The following is a 20,780-nucleotide window of genomic DNA, read 5'->3' on the forward strand; positions in this document are numbered from 1 at the left end:
TCATTGGTCCAAGGGCCGACGCTCTAACTGCTGAGCCAAACCGGCCAGGGCAACCTTGCTTCTGTTCTAGTAGTTCTTAGCCTTTTCTTGTAGAAGTTATCTTCAGGTACAGGTAAAGCCTCCCAAGGGGGCACAGGCTTCTAAGTGCTGGGAAGGTGTCACCTCTGCCGGGGACAGAGGCAGGTGGATCCTCCGAGCAGCCCTGGTTGGTAGCTCTCAGGGCCAGAGCCTCTGAGGAAAGACCCTTGGTGGAGGCTGCCTGCCTGAGATGAGCCTGGCCCATTGGCAGGTTCTTGGTCCCTCTGCCTGGTATCCTCGTGGGGCCCCTGACGTCCAGGTGAGACCGCTCAGAGCTTGTCAGGCCACTGAGAATATGCTCACTTGCTCGCTGTTCCTTGGCCGCGTGAGTTCGGTTCCAGGTGTGGCCGGGAACCTGGGGGGAGGCCGGGATGCGGCATGTGGTGGAAAGGCGTCAGGGCCACAGTGCCGAGCACCAGAGCTCCTGGGCTGAGGAGCTATCACTGCCGGGTCCCACTGCACCAGTTCTGAACGAAAGCTGTGAGAATCGGCTGCTCATGCTAAATGTATATGGAAAGGCAATGGAACCTAACGGCGGAAACAATTTTTACAAAGCAGAAGAAAGCACTACCTGTTTTTATAAACAAAAGTATCTTTTTATTTATTTATTTTTTATCCTCACCTGAGGACATTTTCCCATTTTTTTTTTTGTTCAGACAGAGTGGGAGGGAGAGAGAGGAAGTGAGGGAGAGAGAGAGAAACATTGACAGGAAAAGGACACATCGAGTGGCTGCCACACACACAACCCAACCAGAGCTGGGAACAAACTGCAACCAAGGTACATGCCCTTAGCGGGAACCGAACCCGGGTCCCTTCGAACCGCAGGCCGACACTCTAACCGCTGAGCCAAACTGGCCAGGGCAACAAAGATATCTTCAATAGTTGACTCCTTATGACCCTTTATGAATTTTCAACTGATGCTTCGCTTTGTTCTTCTGAACAAATGCTGTGACTCTCCCCCCTTTAAATGCTTATTTCATTTTTTTTTTTTAAAAAGACATGTTTTAGATTCACAGCAAAATTAGGGGGAAGGCACATAGATCTCCCCTTGCACCGTCTGCCTCCACACATGCACAGCCTCCCCTTACCAACATCTCTCCAGGGTGCTACTTGTGTACAATCCATGAACCCACAGGGACACATCACCGTCCCCCAAAGTCCACGGTGTACATTGGGTTCACTCTTGGTGCATGTTCTGTGGCAATGAACAAATGTCCAGTGTCCTGTACCTACCCTGACAGTATCATTTGAAGTATCTTCATTGTCCTAAATATCCTCTGAGCTCCACCTGCGCCTCTCTTCCTGCTCCCCCGTCCGCACCGGCAACCACTGATCTTCTTTCTGTCTCCCCAATTTTGCCTTTTTCAGATTGTCATACAGTTGAAATCATAATACTGTTTGACTTTAAGGTTATAATGCTACAGTAATCAAGGTGGTGTGGTATTGGTCAAGGAGTAGACACACAGGTCAGTAGAACAGAATAGAGAACCCAGAAATGGGCCTACTACACAAGTGCGGAAAACTTTCTGAACAGGCGCAGAGGCTCAAGGCGTGGGTGGAGGAGGACACGCCTTCCAGTAAGGCGTGCACAGCGCCCCTAGGACCCTTGCACCCTGTGCACAAGTTAATTCGAAATGAAGGCTGGACTTAAATGTAAAATGTAAAGCTGTTCAACATTTTAGAAAAAAAGTCACAGGACACAATCTTCAGAATCCGTAGCTAGGTGACCCTGGAGCTTGGTTGTCTTAGAACACCAAACACATAATCCAAAACAGTGTTTTTTTTTATCCTCACCTGAGGACATTTTTGCGTTTATCTTTAGACAGAGTGGGGGGGAGAATAGGGGGAGAGAGAGGGAGAAACATCGATGTGAGAGAGACACATCGACTGGTTGCCACCCACACAACCCTAATCAGTCTGGGGACAAACAGCATCCGAGGTGCATGCCTTAGGGCAGTGGTTCTCAACCTTCCTAATGCTGCGACCCTTTAATACAGTTCCTCGTGTTGTGTTGACCCCCAACCATAAAGTTATTTTTGTTGCTACTTCATAACTAATTTTACTACTTTTATGTCTTAGGCAACCCTGTGAAAGGGTAGTTCGACCCCCAAAGGGGTCGCGACTCACAGGTTGAGAACTGCTGCGGCAGGAACCGAACCCGGGACTCTCTGGTTTGCGGACTGACGCTCTAACTGCTGAGCCAAACCGGCCAGGGCCAAAACAAAAATTTTTTAAGTTGATTAATTGATGGACTTAATCAAAATTAAAAACTTGCTCTGTGAAAGATCCTGGTAAGAGAACAAGAAACTATAGACTGGGAGAAAATACTTATAAACCAGATAGCTGACATGGGATGTACATCTAGGACATACCGAGAACTCTCAAAAACTCAATAGTTGAAGGACAATTTAAAAATGGGCAAAATAGCCCTGACCAGTTTTTCTCAGCGGTTAGAGCACCGGCCCACAGGCCGGAGGGCCCTGGGTTTGGTTCCCACTAAGGGCACGTACCTCGGTTGCAGTTTGTCCCCGGCCCTGGTTGGGTTTGTGTGGGTGGCAACCACTCAATGTGTCTCTCTCACATTGATGTTTCTCTCTCTCTTCCCCCCTCTCTCCCTCCCGTTCTATTTGAAGCTACATGCAAAAATGTCCTTGGGTGAGGATTAAAAAAACAAAACAAAACAAAAAACGGGCAAAATGCTTGACTAGACATTTCACCCAAGCACCTAGGGAGAGGGCAGAGAAACACACAAGAAGATGTTCAGTCTCATTGGTCATAAAGAAATGCATGTTAAGACTATTATAAGATATCACCACACATCTATTAGAAGAGCTAATTTTAAAAATTGTGACGGTACAAATGCTTTCAAACGTTGTCGGTAAGGAATATAAAATGATATAGCCACTCTGGAAACTACTTTGGAAGCTTTTTAATTTTTTATCCTCACCCGAGGACATTTTTCCATTTTTTGTTCAGATAGAGTGGGAGGGAGAGAGAGGAACAGAGAGAGAGAGAGAAACATCGATGTGAAAGGAACACATCGAGTGGCTACCACCCACATGACCGACCAGGGCCGGGGACAAACTGCAACCGAGGTCCGCGCCCTTAGCGGGAACCGAACCCGGGTCTCTCAGGGCCGCAGGCCGACGCTCTAACCGCTGAGCCAAACCGGCCAGGGCCTTTGGCAGCTTTTTATTTTATTTATTTATTTTTTTTTATCCTCACCTGAGGATATTTTTTCCATTTTTTTGTACAGATAGAGTGGGAGGGAGAGAGAGGAAGGGAGAGAGAGAGAGAAACATCGATGTGAAGGGACACATTGAGTGGCTGCCACCCGCACGACCAACCAGGGCCGGGGACAAACTGCAACCGAAGTACATGCCCTTAGTGGGAACCGAACCCGGGTCTCTCCGGACCGCAGGCTGACGCTCTAACCGCTGAGCCAAACTGGCCAGGGCCCTTTGGCAGCTTTTTAAAAGACAAAACATCTAAGCATACCATACACTTCCCATATCCTGAGCATTCACTCCAGAGAAATGAAAACACGTCCACACAAAACCTGTACATGGATGATCAGAGCAGCTTTATCTGTAAGATCCAAAGATGGAAACAACCCTGATGTCCAGCGATGGGTCAAACAAACCGTGTTGCAGCCACACCATGGAATACTACGCAGTAATAAAAAGGGACAGACTGTCAATATGTGCAGTGACTTGGATGGATCTCAAGGACATTATGCAAAGTGAAAAAGGACAATCTCAAAAGATCATATGCTGCATGATCATGCAACATTCTAGAAATAACAAAATAATAGCAGTGGGTTAGTGGTTGGCAGGGGTGAGGGAAGAGGTGAAGGAGGGGAAGTGTGACTGTAACAGGGTAGTGCGAGCAAGACCCTTGTGGCGGAATAGTTCTGTGTCTTGATTGTGGTGGTGGTTACATGAATCTGCACATAGACAAAACTGCATAGAAATTAAACAGAACTACATACACAAATGAGTGCATGGAAAACAGGTGGGATGTGACTAAGACCTGTGAAGGATACCAATATCAATGTCCTGATTTTGCTATTGTACTATAATGAGATTACCTTTATAATGATCTTAATTATAAAGATGTTATCATTGGGGAAAACTGGGTGAAGGATACATGAGACCTCTCTATTATGTTTGCAACTTCCTGTGAATCTATAATCATTTCAAACTAAAAAGTTAAACAAAAGATTAGCATAGTCTTCTGTGTGAACAAAGCCCTGAACTGAATCCTCCCCCTTCTCCCCTCTCCCTCCTCCTCCTCCTCCTTCTGCTCCTCCTCCTCTCCCTTCTCCTCCTCCTGCTCCTCCTCCTGCTCCTTCTCCTCCTGCTCCTTCTCCTCCTCTCCCTCCTCCTCCTCCTGCTCCTTCTCCTCCTGCTCCTCCTCCTCCTGCTCCTCCTCCTCCTCTCCCTTTTCCTCCTCCTGCTCCTCCTGCTCCTCCTGCTCCTTCTCCTCCTGCTCCTCCTTCTCCTGCTCCTTCTCTTCCTCTCCCTCCTCCTCCTCCTGCTCCTCCTGCTCCTTCTCCTCCTGCTCCTCCTCCTCCTGCTCCTTCTCCTCCTCTCCCTTTTCCTCCTCCTGCTCCTCCTCCTCTCCCTTCTCCTCCTTCTCCTTTCCATTCTCTTCCTCCTGCTCCTCCTCTCCCTTCTCCTCCTCCTGCTCCTCCTCCTGCTCCTCCTCCTGCTCCTCCTCCTCTCCCTTCTCCTCCTCCTCTCCCTCCTCCTGCTCCTCCTCCTCTCCCTCCTCCTCCTCCTCTCCCTCCTCCTCCTCCTCTCCCTTCTCCTCCTCCTCTCCCTCCTCCTCCTCTCCCTTCTCCTCCTCCTCTCCCTTCTCCTCCTCCTCTCCCTTCTCCTCCTCCCTCTCCCTCCTCTTCCTCCTGCTCCTCCTCCTCTCCCTCCTCCTCCTCCTCTCCCTTCTCCTCCTCCTCTCCCTCCTCCTCCTCCTCTCCCTCCTCCTCCTCCTCTCCCTCCTCCTCCTCCTCTCCCTCCTCCTCCTCTCCCTTCTCCTCCTCCTCTCCCTTCTCCTCCTCCTCTCCCTTTTCCTCCTCCTCTCCCTTTTCCTCCTCCTCTCCCTCCTCTTCCTCCTGCTCCTCCTCCTCTCCCTCCTCCTCCTCTCCCTCCTCCTGCTCCTCCTCCTCTCCCTTCTCCTCCTCCTCTCCCTCCTCCTGCTCCTCCTCCTCTCCCTCCTCCTCCTCCTCTCCCTTCTCCTCCTCCTCTCCCTGCTCCTCCTCCTCTCCCTCCTCCTCCTCCTCTCCCTTCTCCTCCTCCTCTCCCTTCCCCTCCTCTTCTCCCTTCTCCTCCTCCTCTCCCTCTTCCTCCTTCTCCTCCTCCTCTCCCTTCTCCTCCTCCTCTCCCTCTTCCTCCTTCTCCTCCTCCTCTCCCTTTTCCTCCTCCTCTCCCTCCTCTTCCTCCTGCTCCTCCTCCTCTCCCTCCTCCTCCTCTCCCTCCTCCTGCTCCTCCTCCTCTCCCTTCTCCTCCTCCTCCTCCTTCTCCTCCTCCTCTCCCTTTTCCTCCTCCTCTCCCTTCTCCTCCTCCTGCTCCTCCTCCTGCTCCTCCTCCTCCTCTCCCTTCTCTTCCTCCTGCTCCTCCTCCTTCTCCTCTCCCTTCTCCTCCTCCTTCTCCTCTCCCTTTTCCTCCTCCTGCTCCTCCTCCTCCTGCTCCTCCTCTTCCTCTTCCTTTTCCTCCTCCTGCTCCTCCTTCTTCTCCTCTCCCTTCTCCTCCTCCTCCTCTCCCTCCTCTTCCTCCTTTTCCTCTCCCTCCTCCTCCTCCTGCTCCTCCTGTCTCCCTCCTCTTCCTTTTCTACCTCTTGTCTACCCTTTCACCAGCCTCATGTTTTTGCCCTTATTCAGGAGAATGTGGAGCTTGAGGATGTGGGCAACTATTTGCAAAAAGATAGCTTTAAGCTTGTTTTCACTTCTTTCGGGAGGGAGTGTGCAGGTGGGTAAACGGAATGTAAAGCATTGATCTTTCGCTCTGGAAAGGACCCACAGTGCCCAGATAGCTAGCTTCTGCTCTCAGAGCTCAGAGTCAGGACAGCTCACAGCACATTTCTGAGCCTCGTTGGTCATGGGGTGTGCACCTCGGGAAGTGCCAAGGTTGACTGACATTCCGTTGTCCTCCTGGTATGAGTCAGGCCAGGCTTTTAAGGGACTTTTGCAAACAGGCACAGTTGTCTCTTTATGATGCTCGGAATAAGTGATCTCGACTTCCACACTGGGTTCCTGAGTCACATGCTGAGTGGGATGGTGGCTCTGGCGTAAAGGTGGCCCCTTCAAAGGCAAGAACATACCACCCTTACACCAGACTGAAGCTTATCTCCATGTCTTTGAAAAAGATGGCCAATGGAAGCCTGAAAGAATACAAGTAGGAGGGTGACCAGTGATGGACACAGTCTGGGCACACCCCCAGAATCGAAGGGGACTTGGGATCATTGAGAGACCTTCCGAATCTCAGGATGGGGGTGGTGGTTTCTTTTTTCCTCATTCTCCAAGGCTCCTCAGTCTCGGAGACCCCCAGGAGATGCCATTAATAAGGATTCCTCCTCTGGCCCCTTTGACACATTTGCTTTTGAAGGACCTGGAAGAGAAAGCTCTTTGTATGTGGTCAGAATAAACTCATTGTACACCCAAACAATTAACTCCTCAATGGACTTGCCAGACCCTTGAAAGGCCCGGCCCTGCGTCCCTGAACCTCTTGGGCTCTATTCAGTCCCTTAAGCACACCAATGTTTTGGGGTTTTGTTTTGTTTTTTTGTTTGTTATTCTGAAAAGTCTTTTCCTGAGAACAGTCAGAGCGGATCAACATTGTCCTCAGCCCGGCATTTATCTCCACTCGCCAGCGATTGTCAATCAGGAATCAAAAAGCCAAACAGAGGAGGCTTTGAACGGTGTCATCGGGGGTCGAAGTGACTTCCAGCTGCCTGTGCGTGGGCCAGGCCTTCTTGCAGGGCGCGGAATTGTGCTGTCACACAAACCTGCTGTCTGTAGAGGCTCCCAGAGCCTGTGCGGGGGCTGCAGCTTTCTGGGGCTGCACCTGCAAGGAAGCGAGCTTGGGAGCTGGGGACTCTGGGAAGGCCACACTCCGTGGTTCTGGTCTGGGCAGTTTCCAAGGCTGCTCAGTGCCTCTGGGGCCTTGAGCAAATCACTTTCTTACTGAGACTCAGTCTCTTTTTATCGGCCTGGTGACTTCCTCCGCCCTGGCCGGTGGGTGGTGAGAATAGATGAGGAAGGCCACCTGCCAAAAACTTTGAGTATTGTAAAATGTGGTAATAGTATTATTGTTGTTGATCTTGACATCATCCTTGAGAATTCTTTCAAGTTTGCCTTGTTTATTTTTTTAATGTTTCCAAATTTACTTTTCTCTCCCTGGAAGAAAAGTAAAAATCTTTGAATTGGCTTTTCTTTTTCACTGTTCTATGTGCTTTGCCTTGGTCTGGAAACGTGTCATGGTATGTCCAAGAGAAATAAAGTCTGATTATTTGAGGCCCAGAAGAATCACCAAGAGTGTCAGGCATCAAATTATCATGTGCATATATGTACACTGAGATCCAGATATATTTTTCTTTGAAACAGATGGAGAAGTCTTCCACCAAGTCAAGGATCGCTCAAATAACCTAGCTGCTGCCTGATGATGTATCTGTGGTGACTTTGATACTACCTCCCCTTTGTTTTAACAGCTTTATTGAAGTATAATTACATTCCATTAAAGTTACTCACAGCCAATGTACAATCTGATGAATTTAGTACATTTCTGGAGTGGTGCAACCATGACCAGAGATCAATTCCATCGCCCCCAAAAGAAACCTTGTACCCATTCACAGTGATACCCCACTCCCATCCCCAGCCCTGGGCAACCATGCATCTGCTTTGACTCTACAGGTTTACCTTCACTGGGCATTTCGTATAAATGGACTCATATAACATGTAGTATTTGCACATGGTTTCTTTATTTTCGTATAATGTTTTTGAGGTTCATCTATATTGCCACACACATTAGTAATTTGTTCCTTTTAACTGCTGAACAATATTTCTTTATATGGAGATATCACAGTTTGTTTATCTATTAACCAGTTGACAAACATTTGTTACCAGTTTGGGGCTGGACGTAGTGTTGCCGTGAATATTTGTATATATGGCCTTAGGTAGACACGTTTCTGCTTTTCTTGGATAGAGTCTTAGGAGTGGAATTTCTGGGTTGAATGGTAAGTTTATATTTAAGTTTTTAAAGAAATTGCAAATTCTTTTTCCAAAGTGGTTACCCAATTTTACATTCCCATCGGCAGCGAACGAGGGTTTCGGTTTCTCCATGCCAGCACTCGGTACTGTTGATCGCAAAAAATTTTAGCCATTCTAATAGGTATGCAGTGGTACCTCATTGTGGTCTTAATATGCATTTTCCTAATAATTAATAACATTGAGCATCTTTTCATATATTTAGTTAGTAGCTGTCCATGCATCTTTGGCGAAATGTCTATTAAAATATTTTGCTCATTTTAAAATCAGGTTGTCTTCTTACTAAATTGTAAAGTTTACTTTTATGTTTTTAACTTAAAACTTTGGTAGGATTTAAATTTTGCTAATCCAATTTTAAAAGCAGGCTGTAGGGTAAGATGTTTTAGTTCTATTTTATCTCCTTCAAGAGGCCTTTAAAGTCTTTGGTCCTACACAGTGTCCTGAGGCTGGGGAGGCAGGTGACCTTCGTTTTCAGGAGAGGATATCAGTGCGCAGAGAAGAAGAGTGAAGGAGGGGGTTCAGGTTACCCACTTACTGCATATCAGGCCTGGATCTGGAGTGTGACCCCACTGGAGACTGGGAGGCCGGAGACACATGTGGAAGTTTTTCTGTCTCCCCAGGGCCCAGTGTGGGGCCTGGTATTGCCCCAAGGCTGGCCAGGAGGCAGAGCCCATGTGGACCTTGGACCTAGGCCTTGGACCTATTTGGTGGAAGGGATGCTTGTTTGCTGGGGTGGAGCCAGGTGCCCAGGTGCCCGGAGATGATGGTCAGAGGGTCCTGTTGGCTTTGGCCTGACTTCCCATCCTTCGGGCACACTGGACGTCACAGGTGGCTCTCCTGGCAGCAGGGCGCCTCATCTTTTCTCACTTCATAAAGATTTCTACCTTGGGCCTCCCTGTGGCAGTGCAGCTGCATCTCTTCACCCTCGGTGACCCTGCCCTGCAGGAGGGCTCCCTCCCAGCACGTGGCTGCATGCTCTGTGGGCTTCCGGCCCACATCTGGGCAGTCGGGGAGGCCCTCAACCCGCACGGCTTCCCCGGAGGACGGCAGCCCTTCTCCCTGCGCGACAGGCGCTGCTGTCCGAACGCTGGGCCAGAGCTCAGTCCCAGGCGCTTATCTGGGTGATGGGAGAAGCAAACAGAGTGCTTTCTGTTGTTCTGCTCCAGAGAGACATACAGCTCTTGGAATATAGGAGGAGTTTAATTGAATATTAAAATATTACATAAGCCATTTTCCACTCGGGTTCTCACCGAGTTGTCCCCCTGGCCGTGTTTGGTTTCTCACTTTCCCTTTGTTACCTTCAGGGCTCTCTCTCCTCCACGCCGTGCGAAGGGGCTGAGCACACTGCTGGGCCATGCAGGCTAGGAACTCTGCATGCAGCAGCAGCAACCAGATGTGTATTGCAGCTGCCAAAAGACTTCATTCAGTGGCTCATTGAATTCAATGGAAAGAGGTGTTAATAGGGTCAGGGGAAGTGATGCTATTAAAAAATGACATTGTGTGGCCCTGCTCCGTGTTTATCCTCCCTCAATGACTTCCAGACAAACTTGCCCACTTGGCATCAAAGACACCTATTCCGGACTCCAGTGTGAGGCAAATAAGAAATCAGCACGGTTAGTTACTCTTCTCTTTCTGCTGCATCTTACGCCCTGGGATGACTGTCAGGTAGTTCAGGACGGCGTTGGCCCTTGGAGTTCGGTCTTGGTGTCAGCACATGAGAAGAAGAGTAAGGTCAGGTGTCACACAGCTGTCGGGTTGCTGGCTTCAGCCTCCACAAGGGTTAGGGTCTGCGTAGCTCTTCAATCTCGAGATCCCAAGGGTCAGGTGCTGGTGCAAGAAAGGGATCAGGGCTCTGTGTTCTCTTTCACACTCTCGATAAGACATGGGGAAGTCAGCCAAAGGCCTGGGAGCTCCAAGTGGGGCAGGATTGTTATTACTGATTGTCTGACTGGCTTTGTGGAAACTGAGAACTTGCATTCCCCATAAATGGTTAACACTTGGAGAATAAAGTGTTCAGTTCTGAAAGACCTCTGGGGGTCTCGGGAAGAAGGAGGGTATAATCATAAACATGTTCGAGACCACCGTGCCCTCCTTCTCTCTCCCCACGGAGGGAGAGAACAGAGACTTCTCTAAACTATGCGTTCTCAGAGCAAGGGGGCGGGGGCAAGATACCTGCTCCTGGCTTTCACCACGGAAGCAAAAATTGGTTCTGGAGGTGGGGGAGCATGCTCTGTTTACATAAAAAGCACAGATTTACATCCAGTACGTAGAGTATGTCTGTTTCATTAGGAAGGTGGTTAGGAGAAAAATGTCTAAAATGCCTTAGGTGGGCAATATTGAAAAAAAAAAGTTGGAAAATAATGCTGCAAACTTAGATTGTGTTTTGATGAAAATAACTGAGTCCTGAAAGGTAGATCAAACCTACACTCACTCCTGACCTGCAAAGCCCCTGCTCTGCAAAGAGAGCGGCCAACGCTGCTAGGCCGTGGGCGTCCGGGCTTCACGGCTGGGACCTGCCTGCTTCCATCATCTGTGTTAGAGGTTAGGGGTGCAGTCCCCTCTCATGTTATTTGCCGTTTCACAGGGGTTCCCAGTTCTCTTCAGAGTGCTGGAGAGAGAATGGTCCTTCCTGCCTCGTCTTTTTTTAATTTTTAAATTTTATCCATGCATTTTAATTTTTAAATTATAGTTGACATGCAGTATTAGTTGCAGGTGTGCAACATAGTGATTAGACATTTATACAACTTACAGAGTGATCACTCCGATGAGTCCAGTTCCCAGCTGATACCATACATAGTTACTACAGTATTATTGACTATCCTTATTTTACTTTGAATGTGAGTGGAGAAAGAGAAGTTAGGGAGGGAATAGCACCACCGTCTCTTGTTTTCCTTAAGCTATTTAATGAGGGCCACTGGAAAGGTACCGGGCCGCCACCTTTCACAGGAGGGCAGGAAGACACTGGGGGACACCGGAATTTGACCCCACAATGTGTGATGACCTTATGTGATCATGTCGGGCCCACAGTCAGGGCTACTGGGAGGAAAGGGAACGCGGGTGGATGGGGAGGGGCCCTCCAGACCGTGGCAGCCTAGCTCCCCGGGTCCTGCCGGCAGAAGGGCGAGCTCACACCTGGGTTGGTCTTCCTGTTGCTATCTCTCTGTTCTCTCTTCCTTCTTGTTCTGTCCTTTTTTTCTTTCTCTTTGGTTTCTGCATTGGGACTTGGCCGGGCCACGTGCAAACCCAAACCATTCAACAGTGCTGGAGAGTAGATAGTATTTACCTCAATAATGGTAGTCTCTTTTCGATTCTTCTTAACCCTCAATTCAGATGACGGGTCCAAGCCGACGCCCACGATGGAGACGCAGCCGGTGTTCGATGGGGACGGTAAGCTCTGGGATTCCTTCCGACCCATCCCCCCACCCGGGTTCAGATTTGGGGAAGGTAGGTCTTTCCTTCGGATGTTTGTTTAAGCTTTATTATTGTTTTTTCTTTTTTAATTTTAATTTTTCCCAGTTTAGGCTGGGTTATTTTAACCTTTAAAAAAAAATGCAAACCCTCCCAGGAACTGGTACGCTCACCCCTTCTGGAAAGGCCTCTGTTCTTGCCAGGCCTCCTGCCTGGCCACTGATGGCCAACAATCACAGCCTGACAGACCCTTCGGCTGCCAAGCCTGAGGAGCCATGGCCGAGAGACAGGCCGGCACCGTCCCTTCGGGAAGTGAACGAGCACCTAGAGGCTCTGCTCTGTCCCCAGCTTCATGCTAGGCCTCTGGGGGACGAAGGAGAAATGGGCAAGATGAAGCTTTACTCCAAAGACAGCGGCAACCACTGGAGAGCTTTGTGTACTAAATTATGGGGTCTCCGTTGTTATTGTAGTAAAATTCGTGGAAGGAAAAGATCACAATGGCCTGGGAAAGGTTCTGTGAGGAGATGGGTGGGACTTGAGCCGGACCTTGAAAATGAGGAGGAAGAATTAGGGCATTCCAGGCAGAGGGACTGGCATGGGCATGGGAGGGGTTTCTGTGGGGATGGGGTAGAGTAAGGAGAGTAGCAGGAAAGTGGAGCTGGTTTGGTTAAGTTGTAAGGACATTGAGAGTTGAGTTAAGACACTTGAGAGAGGAGAATTCTAGATCATTGGTGATGCTGGTGGTAAAATAGGGGTTGGATGTCCCTAGAGCTATGGGGAATGTTCAGGAGGAGCTTGGGGTGCAGAAAGCTGGCCTTGATTTGAGTTTGAGGTGCTCAGGGCTTATATTCTTCCGAGTGCATTGCTAAATACCCCATGTTCCCATGAGGAGGTGCGGGATGCTCGGCACAGTGCCAAGGTTCATCTCTTGGTACAATGTATAGCAGCCTTGTAGCAGCTCTCAGCCAAGTGTATCCAGGCTGGATCAAGAGCCTGGGCAGTGAGACAGAGGATTAAAAAGAAACCATGCCACTGTTTGGTACTGTGGCTAAGAATGTCCCTCGCACAGGCTCAGCTCTAGATAGAGAAAGTGAAATGTGAGTTATCCTTTGTAACTGATCATTTGGTGGGACATATGTGTGTTCATGCCCAAAAGTTCAAGTGCTTCTGTGATCCAGGTCCTTTATCATTGGCAAGTCTGGGACCCTGGGGGATTGGGTGGGGAATGGAGACCACACCGACTAGGGAGACCTCTTCAATACCCCCATGAAGATCTTATCACTCTCCAATGTGTTCAGAGTCATCTGTTCACCAAGTGACCCAAGCCCTGGAAGACCTAGAGGTGCCCCAGCACTCTCTCGATGGGGATCGACCCCTGTTCAGTGAGGAGCCATTGGATAGGCTGTGCAGTACATATCCACCCTCCACTCCCTTTCCCGTGTGCAGCGGTCTCAGCACCTAAGATCCGTTGTGGCTTAGCTGTTTCCTCCAAAATGGTCTTTGTGGTTTGTTTGGTGCTCATTTGTTGATTCATGCCCTTTAAGTTCTTCCAGGGAAGCAGCGAAGAGAGACTTGGCTTGGCCCAGTTTCCTTACCTCCTGGGATAATATTTTTATTCCTGGATGGAGTGGCTCAGCCCTTCTGGGCTCTGATCACTCAGCATCCCAGAACAGGAGACCCTGCTTGGCCATACGCTGGCAGGGAGAGGAGCTTCCACAGTGAGGAAGGGAGAGGTTTTGGACAAAGTGAAGATGAGGTAGATAGTCAAGCCTCAATGCCTCAGGCTTAAAAAAAAACAAAACAAAACTATTCAAACGTCTGGGGGTTACACTCCAATTTACATGCTCTCTTTGCCCGGACTTTACTTTCTCTCTCCTCTTTTTCCCCCCAGAAATCACAGCTCCCACTCTGTGGATTAAGCACTTGGTAATCAAGGACTCCAAACTGAACAACACCAATGTAAGAAATTCAGGTAAATAATCTGCCTTGGATGGAATACTTACCTGATAGTCCATGACTATCTATTGTGTGGGCTTGCACACATTGTTCAACCTGTCTGGTCTTCAGTGTCCACAGCTGTAGAAAGACATTCGATGAGTTAATCCCTTCCAACTTCAGTTGTCTTCTGTCATCTCAGGGATCATCTTTCATGAGTAGTTGATACTTTTAGCTAAAAAAAAAACCCAACCTTTTGGCTCTATATTTTAATTTCTAATTGACTTTCTGGAAGAAATATTTGGAAGAAGAATGGTTGGGCATAGAGCAGTTGGACTTCAAGCCTCCAGAGCCTTGGTTCTGTGGGGTTTTAAGGCTCTAAATGGATGCTTATGGTTGTATCTTTTCTAGTCTGACCGTTTGAGGGTCTTGTGAGTGGTCAGGTTTGGGTTCTGGTTGAACCCCTTGTAGAAAGGTGATCATTTGCGAAGAATGATAAGATTTGTAGAGTTCATTTACCATCAGTGAAGACCAACATCAATAACGTTTATTTGCCATCAGTAAAGACCAGATGTCCAGCACCAGGAAGTGGATTGACAGACCAGTCGGTATCTCTGTCAGTGGGAATCACCCTCCTTTCCGCCTAAGGCTTTATTGTGAGAAATGCCACTTGCATAACTTATGCCTGCTCATTGAATTTAGCCATTTCCTCTTTTCCCTGTAGATAGCAAGGACTAGAAACAAAAGATACATCCTTTTCGACTGGCAGACTTTTACAAAACCCGTGGTTCATGAGTGTGCTGTCCTTGGCACCCTTGAGCTCGGTCCGGAAGGAGGTGGTGTGGGGACCAGTGTGCGTGGGGTGAGTTAGACTGTGAGGTGAATCCGTGCGGGATTGGTTGATCCCTCTGTGACTTGGGCAGGCCAGCACCTCAGCACGTGTCTGGTTCCCTGTTGGATAACAGTTGGAAGAGCTGTCGGAGCTGGGTGGGAAGGAGACCATGTGAACTCCCATGGGCCAGAGTCTCTGATAAAACAGGGCTGTGGTTAGAGCACAGGCTTTGGAATCCATGAAGTCTGGGTTCACTTTTTGGTTCCAGCATAAATGAGTGACCCAGCCAAGTCAGATAACCCCCCTGAGCCTCAGCTCTCATCTTGGATCGTGCTCTCTCCCTCAAAGAACGGTGGCTAAAGGTTAAGTGAGTTAATGTCTGTGTGACACTTGACAGATACCTGTAAGATGCGTGGCTAAGTGATAAACAGTAAGTGCATGATAATTGTCAGTACGTGTATTTGTTATGATCATCGTTGTTGGTAAGAAAATGGGAATATTAACGATGCTGCTTGTAGTGAGAATTCTTCGATCAGGAGAGAATTTGTGGTTGTTACCTGAAGCAAGAGCCTCACTCAGGACGCTTCTACTTAGAACCCTCTCCACTTGCCCCTCACTGTTAGGCAGATGTTATAAGTCAAAGAGAAGGGGTTTGGGGGCTGGTGGTACCTGGAAGTGATCTCTGCAAATGGTCTCCCAGTCCCTGAGCCCCCGGCAGGCCTGCAAAGCCCCAGGACGAGGCTTCATTCTGTGACCAAGTGGCCAACGTGAGGGTTGCTGTCTCTGAGATCATACAGCCTCTTTTGCCTAGACACTCATTTGACATTTAACAATTGCTTCCTGCCTTGGCCGGTTTGGCTCAGCGGTTAGAGCGTCGGCCTGCGGTCCTGAGAGACCCGGGTTCAGTTCCCGCTAAGGGCACGTACCTCGGTTGCAGTTTGTCCCCGGCCCTGGTTGGTTGTGCAGGTGGCAGCCACTCGATGTGTTCCTTTCACGTCGATGTTTCTCTCTCTCTCTCTGTTCCTCTCTCTCCCTCCCACTCTACCTGAACAAAAAATGGAAAAATGTCCTCGGGTGAGGATTAAAAAAAAACAATTGCTTCCTTTTCATCTACAAGTGGTCGATTTTTCTACTTAAACTATAAACTCTGCGAGGACAAGGCCTTTCTTGGCTGTCTGATATATGTGTTACGGAATCTAGCTCAAGTGTTGGATTGCCTTGGGGAAGGATGGAGGAGGGAAGATCGTCCTCCCCAGTGAAACCGGAGTCATCACTGTCATCAGAGTGTCCGTGTCAGGTCCTGGAGAGCTGCACATGTGTTGTCTCATTTGAGCTTCTCCATAACCCTACGAGATAAGTGCTGTCATCGTCCCCATCTGACAGGTGATGAGTCAGAGGTGGAAAGAGAGGAAATAACTTGTCCTGAGTCACAGCCAGCAAGTGGTGGGGCTGGAGGAGACCATGTCCTTGGGAACGGATGCCTGCCTTCTTGAGTGGTCTTGGCCCATGGGGAATGCAACGCCAGGGACCGATGCTGTTTGCTTCCGCCAAGTCCCACTCGTTTCCGGTCGGACGAGTCTGGGGCCGTGTTGCGAAATGATTTCCAGGTAGGTATAGTCACCTTCCTTTTGTGAGAGTGACCCAGCCACTTTCATTTTCCCCTGGTTAGCCCTAGTTATGTCTGTAAGGTTAGTGTATAGGACAGGATGTTGGGGGAGAGAGAAGAGCAATCGTTCCTGTTGGTGGAATAGCTTTCTGTAGTGTGCGAGCCACTTTCCAGAGGGTCTCACTTGGTGTGAGGAGAAGTCAGGGGTAGTATGATGGTGCCTCGTGGCTGGGCAGTTGGCTCCGGTACGGACTGGAAGCCCTGGGTCAGGCCCCTGAGACAATTTCCCATTCGAGTTTGCCGGCAGATTCTGGCTTCCAGGCAGCTCTGGCCCGCATCTCTGGGGAGGCTGGAGTGGGCTCTGAGAACCGACTCCCTGAGCTCCTCCCAGCTCCCTATCTCGAGGCAAAGAGGCCATCCCAGCTTCTCTCACACCCCAAACGTCCGTCTTTCACACTCAGACCCTGTGACGCCAGGTTTGTTTTCTGGCCTGGAGACTGTGGATGTTGGACAGGCTCCACTGGGCAGCCGGAGTGTTGCAATAACATGACACGTATGTCTGCAGACTTGTCCTGTCCCCTTCGCTCCTCCCGGAGGTTTTGGTCCTGGCTTTTAAGGCTTTGTCCTGCGTTCACCGTGGTCAGTGTCCCCTTTTGAGTGCTTGGCGGTTCAGCGTTGGACAGGTTTGCCCCACTGGACTTCCCTCTGGTTCTTACACCAGGAGTTCTTGCGTTTAGGGAAACCACGTCCCGGCCAGCTGACACCTAGAACTCGAGAGTGGGCATTCTCGTGCCTGAGGGTTGGCCGGAGACTCTGTTCTGCTTTTATAAGAAAATAAGAACTCTTGCTGAGTTCTTTGTTTCAGGGGCTAGCTACCAAGGGATTTCTTAATATAACTATGATTAAAACAATTTTTAAAAGTCATCTACATTTTATAGAAGGGAGTGGAGAGATGAAAGAAATGACAAAAACTAGGCTCCCTCTCATCCTTCATCCTGTGCTGCACCGCTTCTAATCTGACTGTTTGTGGGCGCTAGCCTGCAGCTGTGACTTATAAAGTCTCTTCTTTTCTTTCTTTTTTCTTCCTTTCCCCCTCCTTTCCTCCCTCCCTCCCTCTCTCCCTCTCTCTCTCTCTCTCTCTTTCTTTACAAATGTTAGTGCTTTCTTCTCTAAGAAAATGCTCTCTCTCAGGAGATATGGTCCTTTGAGCCTTAACCCTGTTTTTTGTGCAGCTTGGCAGTGCCCTCGAGGTACATCGGTCCCTCCCCTGGTCCCAGGTCTCAGTGGCCGCGTCCTGTAGCCTCTGGTGGAGTCAGTTGACTTCCCTTTCTCCTTCTCCTTCGCTTTCTTTCCGCTATGGCCATCTTTTCCAGTCGACTTCTTTCATGAGCTAATCTGGGACTTCAAGAAGGCTGTAGGACCTGGCCCCTGGGTTAACTCCCAGACCACGTCTGCCCTTCCCCGCCTCTGTGCCCGGCAAACCCGGCAGCAGCTCTTGTGGCTGTCCCCAGAGACGGCCACCAGCAGGGTGCAGGTGGAAATGCGTTTCTTGAGTTCTGCCCGCTGCCTCTTGTACTGAGTGAGTCTGCCTGCCTCCCGTCCACGTCACAGGACGGCTGTCGACGGCATCTCGCCGTCACCTGCCCGGCTCGGAGCACCGCTCCTCCAGGCCTGCTGTGGGCCTTTTGGCTGCTTCTGGATGGTTCCTCCCTCACCGGGGAAGCTCCTGTCTGGAGACTTGCTGCTATGGTGGGGAGTTGGGGTCACTGAGGCAACTACACCTCTTGGCTGATTCCCCCACCCCCAAACCAGCACTCTTGGCCTGCCCAGAAACCGCGGGGTGATGTAATGACCTGAGGCCTGGAAAAATAAACAGCTCTCAGGGAAACCAGCGGTAGCCGTTGTAAGCAAATACCCCACAGCCACCTGGAACCCGCACATGACGTGATTGGAAGGAAGAATGAGTAATCCACGAACGTTAGCAGCCGCAGACGGGTCTGCGCTTGTGTGCATTCCACGTATCTGTATGAAAACAAACGCTCGGTGTTTACTTCTGTAACCGGCCTTCCGCAGGTCTGCCCGTCTATCTTATGCAGGTGTCTTGGTCGGTCATGGCCAATAGAAGAGAGCTGGGGACCGGGGATCCTCCCTACAGCCTTCTCTGTGGCAACAAAGGCCTTTCTCAAGTGCAGAGAGGAGCTGCAAATACGTTTGGAGGCCGCAGAGAGCCGAGCCCCAGCGTCCATTTATACCTTGGTTTAAAATGAGCTTTTCCGGCTGCCTTGGGCCTTCACCCCACGTTGTTTGCTTGAAACACAGAAATGTGGTGGTGTGGGTGCGGGGGTATCATCCGGCCTCAGGAACTTGCTCGACCAGCAGAGGTTTTGTTTTTTCTGTAGGTGAGTTTGTATGCTTTTTTGGTGTTGATAGCAAAACCACGTGTCCCTGTGTTTTCCTTACGGCCTCTGTTGATAAAAAACGGAACTCAAAGGTCCTGCCGAGGTATTGTGATTGACTCCTTACAATTTGCCAGAAGTCAGCTGTGGTCTCTGCTTTGATCTGAGGGTCCTCGTTCTGTGTTTATTTGTCAGATGGCTTTGGAAGCAGGCAGGGTATAGATTTTATAAACACGCTCACACATGCAGCATTCGTGTCTTGGGGGAAGACGAGTGAAGTTATGTTACTTTATTTTGACAAATTAAAGCATCTCTCTCCCATCTCCCCCTTTGGCCTGTGGCCCCCGCTTCCTTCTCGCCTGAATTTTTATTTACTAGCTCTTGTCCTTAAAGGACAGAGCTTTTCAGCTGAAGGTCAGTGAGTTACTGAGGAAAACTAGAAAGAAGACAGCTTGCCGCTTCTCACTGCAAACCCCCGAGAAGCCTGTCTTCCTCTTCAGTGGGAGGGTCACATGAGCTCACTTGCGGCGTGAGTCAACGGGGACGGAGCCTTTCCTAACGTTTGGGTGGATGTGAGTCAGTGGCGCTTTGGGAGAAAAGTGGGTTGTTTTTTTAGGCCTGCATGCTATATTGGGACGATCGTCCTGGAAGAAGCATCTCCGGTAGAATTGATACCTTGTTTCCCTTCACTCCTCAGTTTCTGTCTGTGTGGGAAGGACCGTGTCATGATGGTGCACCGTGCATGGCCATTTCAGGCTCCAGAGAGACCTTACTTAGGCAGGCCGGGGGGGTGTAAGTTGCCCTGACACCTCCTCACCTGGGACACTGCAGCTCAGCACAAGCCTGATGCCCAGCGCCCACTGCACACACCCTGAGAGGAGCTCCGGCCAGCGCCAGCTCTGTCCACTGTGCTCCGCAGGTGGAGCCCCTGAGCCCCGGCAGGCTGGGCCACACACAGGAGCATGGAGGGCAGTATGAGGTACAGGGAGAACCTGCCCCCCAGCAGCCTTGCCCTACACTCGGGCCCTTCCTGGTGCTTGCTGGCCGCTGAGGGTGGGGGTCCTTTCTGACGCTGTCTCGCTGTGAGACCGAGGGCCGTGGGAGCGGTCTCATCTAGCTCCACCACTTCGTTTTACATGAGCCACAGGAGCGCAGACTGTGCAGGGCCTTGTCCAGGGTCACAGGCCCATCGACAGCTACTGTGTGTCAGGTCCTCTGAGCTTGGTGCTGAGGGGCCCACAGAAGAAATGCAGGCCCATCTCAGCCAGGGGCTGGCTGCGGGGCAGCCGTGTGCCCAAGGGAGGGGCCGTCGGCCACAGCGGGAGGAGTTTCTCTGTCACTGATGCCTTTGAGGTGCTGTCACGGTGATCATGAGAAGCAGGTGATTCTCAGTGATATCACTTTTTCAGTTTACCTGCAGTGTGCCCTTTATTGCTGCCCCTGGAGGGCTGTTCCCACTGCCGGCCTGTGGTCAGGGAGACCGGTCATTCACCGGGATGGCTCAGGAAGTCCGGGTTCACTCCACGTTTGCTGAGGACCCTGCTACCTTAGACCTGCGAGCGAGCTGCCATTCATCAGCTTGCTCTGGTGCCAGGTTGAGTGCTTTACCTACACCATCGTGTTTATGCTCACAGTGACCCTGTGAGGGTGTACTGTTGTGTATAGGTTCTGTTTGTGTATAGGTAAGAAACCAGGGACTTAGCTAAGAAAACTGCCCCGGGTCACAGCCTAACAAGTCGTAGAGGCTGGTCCATCTGACCCCGAAGCCCGTGTCTTCAGCACCACGCTGCACTGCCTCTGTTCCAGCCCTGGCTGACTCCCAGGGGACAGCGACAGCACCCCCTTGGTGGCCCTGGGGAGGCCCGTGCAGGAGCAGGCGATCGACACTCACTCTTGCTTTCAGCCTTGCCAAGGAAGCCAGATACCCCCACCCATCTGTTCCTGGGGCCTCTTCCCTCTGGCTGCCGGAGCTCCCTCTGGCCTCTGGCGGCAGCCGCCCTGCTGGGCTTCTCCACCCCGCTCTTCGGGCCGAGCTGGAACCTCTCTTCTCTCGGCTCGTTAGTCCGTTGGAAGGCAGCCCTCCCCCAGGAAAGTGGTCCAAGACCCCGTTGCCGCTAAGATTTGGAGATGACGTTATCTTTTTCACTTCATTTGGCTGCCTCCTCTGTGGGGGAAAGGGCCTTGAGGTGAAGCGAGATGGGGAAACGTATTCCCATGGAAGAGGCGACCGTTCTAAATGGGTGCCTGTTCCTCCCCGTGCCAGCC

General features: G+C 50.4%; 1 protein-coding gene across 11 annotated transcripts in view; it reads left to right on the forward strand.

Moving 5' to 3' along the window:
• SMOC1 (SPARC related modular calcium binding 1) overlaps positions 1–20,780 on the forward strand; it is a 145,248-nt gene that overhangs the window by 96,321 nt on the left and 28,147 nt on the right. For 6 of the 11 annotated variants that reach the window (XM_036267520.1, XM_036267529.1, XM_036267503.1 and 3 more), the window contains exons 6-7: positions 11,636–11,782; positions 13,638–13,718. In XM_036267520.1, the coding sequence (XP_036123413.1) occupies positions 11,636–11,782; positions 13,638–13,718 (228 nt within the window). The remainder of the gene's footprint in view (positions 1–11,635; positions 11,783–13,637; positions 13,719–20,780) is intronic. The other 5 variants (XM_036267554.1, XM_036267561.1, XM_036267545.1 and 2 more) reach the window with 3 other exon arrangements.

Source organism: Molossus molossus, unplaced genomic scaffold (genome assembly GCF_014108415.1).
Source record: "Molossus molossus isolate mMolMol1 unplaced genomic scaffold, mMolMol1.p scaffold_m16_p_1, whole genome shotgun sequence".
NCBI classification, from domain to species: Eukaryota; Metazoa; Chordata; class Mammalia; order Chiroptera; family Molossidae; genus Molossus; species Molossus molossus.